Source organism: Oncorhynchus kisutch, linkage group LG19 (genome assembly GCF_002021735.2).
Source record: "Oncorhynchus kisutch isolate 150728-3 linkage group LG19, Okis_V2, whole genome shotgun sequence".
In the NCBI taxonomy this organism is placed as follows: Eukaryota; Metazoa; Chordata; class Actinopteri; order Salmoniformes; family Salmonidae; genus Oncorhynchus; species Oncorhynchus kisutch.
Genome location: NC_034192.2, coordinates 18,811,066 through 18,817,813, shown reverse-complemented (window position 1 = coordinate 18,817,813; position 6,748 = coordinate 18,811,066). Strand labels below are relative to the sequence as shown.

Genomic DNA, 6,748 nt, shown 5'->3' with positions numbered 1-6,748 from the left:
GCTCCCAGTTACCCATATGAATAGTGAAGTATTTTACAGTCTTGTTTGTGCCAATAGTTATGTAGTCCAATCTGGCATAGTGCATCAACATTGTAGTGAAGAGAGAGTAATAATACCAATACAATTATGTTTCTTTCTTCTTCTGAGAGAGATATGCAATACACACTACTTCTTTAAATAAGTGTTTGTTTTTGGCTTGAAAATAATCAAATTCAGATTAACCAGAAGTATGTGAACGGCCTCCACCACAGTGGCTTCCTAGAAATTTGGCATCAACAACAATAACAACTGAGGGATGTGGTCATTTTTTTACTACAGCCCAAGGTCAGACAGTGTAAACTCATTTCTACAGTACTCCACTGTAAGCAATGTCTGCCATTACTATTTAGACCATTTTCAATTCATAAACAGTTGACAGTACCACTAAATATTGAATAAATGTACCAATGCAGAATAACTATTAACTAGCTATTGCAGAATATTATCCAGGCATCACATGTATGTACACTATACACACAGGTGTTATAACTGTGCTGTAAACTAATATATTCTATCCTCCATGTGACTGTCCATCATGTAGTTGTTTTTCCACTTATCTCTATGCACACATCACTGTTGTTTATTTTCTTCCACATATCTTTCACGTTTCTTTCACTGAAAAAGGAGGTAGTCACAGACACAGTTCTATTCACATTTTACTACTCCTGCTTGCATAAACAAGAAGACGCACCCCAGTCTGGCCAGCCAATGAAAGTACTTGGGGGCGTGCTCCTCGAAAAGAACACGCTGTCCTGACCTAAATTAACTCCGTTCAAACCTGGCTGCAGTGAAAGCCAACCTAAGTGGCTGTCATAAGTGGTGTGCTTTTCTTAATGCGTGCCTGATTGGATAAAGCGAGTGTCAATAACATTATTCTTCACCCATACGGTAGTACAGGATGTGCCCTCACTATGCGTGTTGTTTTTAAGTCGAGTTTCGGTGCAAACTCCTGTAGAGAATAGAGTTGTGCGTCATTGTTTTGATACCACATGAAGAGTGTGTATTGCGATAGTTGTAAAGTATCCTAGACACACTAGCGTAGTTTGCACATTACAAATGAGGTTGTTTACCTTCTCTGCAGCGCGAGCCACGTGTAATCGAAGTCCAATGATTTATTTTTATGCACATTCTCTTGAGCATGTCTCGTGGAATCTATAGCGTTTTCAATTCTAAAGTATCTCTTCACTCAATAAACAGTAGCGTCATGCATTTTTTCAACTGTAGCATTATTATTTAATGTTTTCATTTAACCATTATTTTACCAAGTAAATTGACTGAGAACACATTCTCATTTACAGCAACGACCTGGGGAATAGTTACAGGAGAGAGGAGGGGGGATGAATGATCAAAAGCAGCAACTAGTCGTTGTCCTTTCACATAAGGATCCCTTAAACTCGCGTCCTGCTGCGCAACTATAATTCCTGGGTGACTAGTCTATACGTGAGTTTTTACACATTATCAACCATGTCATAACTAATACCTTTACTAGCCCACTGCCGAGGTTGGCCCTTGCGCACTATAGCCTAAATTAAACAATGTATAGCATACTGTGACAATGTGGACATATGGAGGAAAATGAATGGGCACATAACATGCAATTATGAATATAATAAGTCATTTTTTATTTAACCCAATATAATTTTTTTAGCAAATGATTGCCTTTTTCAGAGACACAATACAAAATATACAGGTATATTTTTAATTAGGCTCAGTTTTGCAACCTTTGTATCCAAAAACAACATTTTTAAATTATTTACATAACAATGCACAGAAAATGCCACTTTGGATATCCATACAACCACAAAAACCTGAACAAAAAAATAAGTTACTATAATTTTTACAAGGAAATATACAAAGATACACTTCAAACTTTTATACAGTTACATGCAGTGTAACTTTGTCTTTTATCTGTATAGTGCCATGTCATGCTCAACATGAATTCAACACACAATAAGAGGCAAATTGTTGATTCACATATTTATGTTTGCAAAGTGCCCAGTGGTTACAACACATCTGAGAGCATAGGCTACTCTGGTCAAACTGGACCACATTATAAATAAGTTAAAGGAAACCAACTGATTTTAGGGCAGCATAATAATAATTAATACTGAAAAATGGGAACTCATATATTTAAACTTTTTCCAATAATTTCTAACTTATGCCATGAATAAGCCCTAGTCATTTAATCATTTTTCCATAAAAATAAGACAAATGTTGAAACTTTGGCAGGTTCTTTCCCTTTCGCAGTAGGAAAACTTAATAATATATGATTTGCATGTAAACTTTTATCTAGTTAGGTCAAGTAACATATAAGTAATTCTGATTGACAGTATGACCTTAGTGTAGCGTTGGGTCAATTACATTCAAATTCAGTCAATTCAGGAAATAAACAAAAATTCCAAATATTTTCTCTCATTGAAAAGCATTGGGGAAAATTGGAATTTGAAACTTTGTTTACATCATCAATGAAATAGAATTGACCCCACCCTAAAGACCAGTTTTTGAATAATAGGGCTTCAAACTATGTACTACCAATGAACACTGCAAAAAGCCACACAATAGAAACAACTGATTCTTTGATGAGATACTCTCAAAAACCCTGATTTAGAAATAATCTACATTTATAACTATCAATTATACCTGAACAAGGATATCATATGACCACTTTTACAAACAAACAATATATTTTTGAAAACTGCACAGCAATTCTTCAAGACACGCATTTTAACAACATAATAATATTATGTTTTATGTGCTACATATGAAACATAGGTAGTAAAAATTAAACTGAGCAAAAAGGGAAAAACATTTTGGCACACTGCTACATTTTCTGCTTTTGAAGCGATTGGATTAAATTGAGTGCCAAAACTTTAGTGTAAATATTCAGTGCTTGCACAGCCTCCCTCCCTCCTAAAGGCAGGCCATTTTGTATCCTGTCTTCTTTTCTATCCCTCGTCTCTTCTTCAGGTCCTGAAGTACAGTATTCAACGAAAAAGGAGGACTTCTCAGCACTGTGGGGAAAACCAATTCATATTAGCTCTGTTCACAGAAGGGGTTATGGGTACATAGCCTGAAGGTTATAAAACATGCATAGTAAAGACAGTTTAGTTGTCCAGTATCATGCATTGTGTATTCTGTTGAAGCAAGAAAACAGTGCAAAAGTGTACATTCAATGTCAACATGTCACTCAAGACAGACTGCTGCAGAGTGAGAGAGCAGCAGCTTGCAGAGCTCATTCTCTTGAAAACAACCCTTCCTCATACAAAGCCTGCTGATGACGTGTTACTACTGTTCTGCACTTCAACTAGGCTTGCTTAAGTTAATATTAGACCAGATAGCTGGGGCGTTTACAAAAGTGTGTCATCACTAAGGCTTCACATTTAAAATCCAACATAGGCATAAAAACTGAAATGCTTATGTTTATAATAAGGTTATTAGAACAACCGGGTTATGCTAATTTTACAGTATGAAATTGTAAATGCATGATGATGAAGTTCTTACCTTGGTATTAGTGTTCATGTGTCCTGGAATCGTTTTTGCTGGGTGTCTGCTCTACTGACTTTGACACAACTTCATCCTCTTCACTGGAATGCAACTTTTTACTTGTACTTTGGGGCTCTGATAAAACACAATTTAAAGATATGTCAGTAAACAGTTTTTCTACAAAAAAGCTCATAGTTCCGAAATTAAGTTTATCATCAAGCTAAACAGTCAAGTCAAATTGTATTTGTTACATGCGCCGAATACAAATGTAGACCTTACAGTGAAATGCTTACTTACAAGCCCTTAACCAACAGAAGAGTTAAGAAAATATTTACCAAATAAACGAAAGTAAAAAATAAAAATAATAAACAAAAGTGGTCATATAATCATGCTATTCATTAGGCCACAGCAGAACAAACATTCAAAACTCAAGATGTCAAGAAATCAACGTGTTAAATAGCTTGACACACAAAGCGTGTCTTTCTGGAAAGAAAATAAGTATCAACGGAATCAAGCGGTGTGCGGTACAAAGTTTTGGCTTTCTGCGAGTGTATCAGTGCAGTGACGCAGAATTGTTATACAATCTCGCAGATTGCCACAATTTAATTTGACTGTGCCATATTGTGCGATGGAGACTGTCTGATTAGTTTATGATTGGTTAACTAAAATACTCAAGTACATTTTCAAAACTGCATAATTTACCTGGATTTGCATGTCTTTTCCTTGCCCCGTTGTGAGAGTGGTGACAATCCGTCTGCCTCTCGCTCTTCTCGGATAGCTCAGCCCCGTTCGCAAGACAGCTCGGTCGGACTCCATGATTCCCGTTATGGTCCACATTTCCAGAGGACCAGACTCGCTTATGAGACGGTCTGCTGTAAAAGTCTGGCATGTCACTGCTTTTCATCGGTTCCCAATTATAATCTCCCTGGGGAAGGGGCTCGTCGTTTAGAAAATCAAAATTCCATTTGTCAATAAAAACCTTCTCCATCTCTTTCATTTGAACCAAACACCCCCTCCCAAATTCGTCATGATCCACCGATCCGAAAAGATTTCTGCAAATCTGGGGCTTCGTGTGATCCGTCGGGCGCGGATCCACCCTTTCCAACGTCGGACTCCCATTCGAAAGACTAACATTTGACATGTTGTTGCACATAAGAAAACGACCCTAAATCGCGACGGTTTATCCCAAAAAACAAGTATTCCTTTTAAATAAGCGACCTGGATCACAAGATAGAGACGCATGCATAGCATCCGTAAAACAGCCAACGTGATTAGCCCTCAATCTGCCCGACTAGTGAAGGTTTAGTTCTGTTGGTTGTTTTCTGCCGTTTGACTACGGAACTAAGTCATCTGTGCTGTACCAAAGATGATGAATATACTGACAAGATACATGTCTCTCCGCCCTAACAATGGGAGTCGTTGTCCACACGCGGCGCCCTGAGCTGTCTAGCTCCCGCCTATCCTTTCTTTGGATTGGTGGATTACATCTCAATATTGTAATCAGTTTTTCAATATTCGATGACGGTTGTTGACGTCAACGGTCTGTACTGAATGGGGAGAGATGCTATGCCTCATTTCATTAATATGCATAACCATCTCGAGACAACTCCAATATAAAGTGTTTTTCCTTAAAAGTTGCCGGGATGTCACGTCTTTCTTATATCAGTATACTCGTAACAACTTTAAGCATTACGAAACTTATTTTCGATCAAATAAACCTCACTTAGAAAGTAATCCATACTTTTTGTTGACCAAATTCGACATTCTTAAAAAACGCCTTGCTTGGTGGGCGAAACAACGAATAACACCTCCTACTGGAGGGAGACATCTGTTTTTTTGTAGAGTTGGGCCTCTCTCTTCCTCTCCCTGGCTGTACCCAATATGGCGATACGGCTCGTGTATACTAGCACGCAGTAAAATGCAGAGTGCCTCTTCGGCGGCACAGAGTGGCTCGCTTGTGGGCGTGCTGGCAACATATGAACACTACTCAATTGTGCGTCAAGAATTCAGCATAACAAGTTTGTAGGAAGGTCTGGTTATTAAATGGGTTAAGAGTTTAATCTATTCTCCATTTCATGAATTTATTCAGAGGTAAATGGTAATATGCTCTAAACCGCTCTCGTGACAAACTTTGCTGCCCTGTTTCCAATCGTCAACAATGGCTGGGAGAACCTATTCAAGTAACGTTAAGTGAATACATTTCGAAAATGTTTTTAAAAAATGTATTATGAGCTAACTAGCTACAGTGCAGGCTAACTCAAATGAGCGGCTAGCTATCTAGCCAACTTTACATACTGTATAGATATAGTTAAATTAATTAAATATCACCTGCTACCTAAACTTCATATTAGCTATCTATCTTGATGTATTTATCACTGTAAAAAATAAATCGAAACGCATTTGTAGGTAGCTAGCTAACAGCCATGGAGGAGGGTGAAAGGATAGCAGCCCCAAGTGTCAAACTGAGAGAAAATGCTATTCTGGATAGGGCAGGTACTTTTGTGTAGTTCCAGTCCCTATAAGTGAGGACGGAGATAATAGTAACGTAATATTCAGTTCGGTCTAATTTGAGTATAATGAATTCTGTTTCTTGTGAGGTTTTCTGTGCTCAGAGCTGTGAAAGCCTGTCTGCGGATGAAGATGGTACCAATGAAGTGCAGTGGTTCTCAGTCCTGGGGACTCAAAGGGGTGCACTTTTTTGTTTTTGACTTAGCTCTGTACAGCTGATTCAAATGATCAACTCATCATGATGTATTAATTAGTGATGCTATCCTTGATATGATCCTGCTATTGTCTTATGCTACACATGTGTGCACATGCATCTATCTATCCAATGTTATCATGATTTGTTATAAGGGTTATTCTACTTTATTATAAACTGTGTGGTGCCAGCCCTGAATGCTGATTGTCTGACAGCCGTGATATATCAGACCGTATACCACAGGTATGACAAAACATTTATTTTCACTGCTCTAATTACGTTGGTAACCAGTTTATAATAGCAATAAGGCACCTCTGGGGTTTGTCGTATATGGGCAATATACCACAGCAAAGGGCTGTGTCCAGGCACTCTGCGATGTGTACCGCATAAGCAGTGGTATATTGGACATACACCACATCCCCTCGTGCCTTATTGCTTAAGTAATCTACAATGACCTGGTGATGTAAAAGTCTAATAATGACATCTTCCATATTCCTACAGATACCTTGTTACTGGAGATTCCTT

At 38.1% G+C, this 6,748-nt stretch overlaps 1 protein-coding gene across 1 annotated transcript; it reads right to left on the bottom strand.

Moving 5' to 3' along the window:
* Window positions 1-1,637: 1,637 nt before the first annotated feature.
* LOC109864404 (cyclin-dependent kinase inhibitor 1B) lies at window positions 1,638-4,952 on the bottom strand. Its single transcript, XM_020452180.2, has 3 exons — window positions 4,225-4,952; window positions 3,541-3,657; window positions 1,638-3,050 (listed from the first exon to the last, which is right to left on the bottom strand). The coding sequence occupies exons 1-2, from the start codon at window positions 4,673-4,675 to the stop codon at window positions 3,548-3,550; spliced, it is 561 nt and encodes a 186-aa protein (XP_020307769.1). The 5' UTR covers window positions 4,676-4,952; the 3' UTR covers window positions 1,638-3,050; window positions 3,541-3,547.
* Between the last annotated feature and the right edge of the window lie 1,796 nt (window positions 4,953-6,748).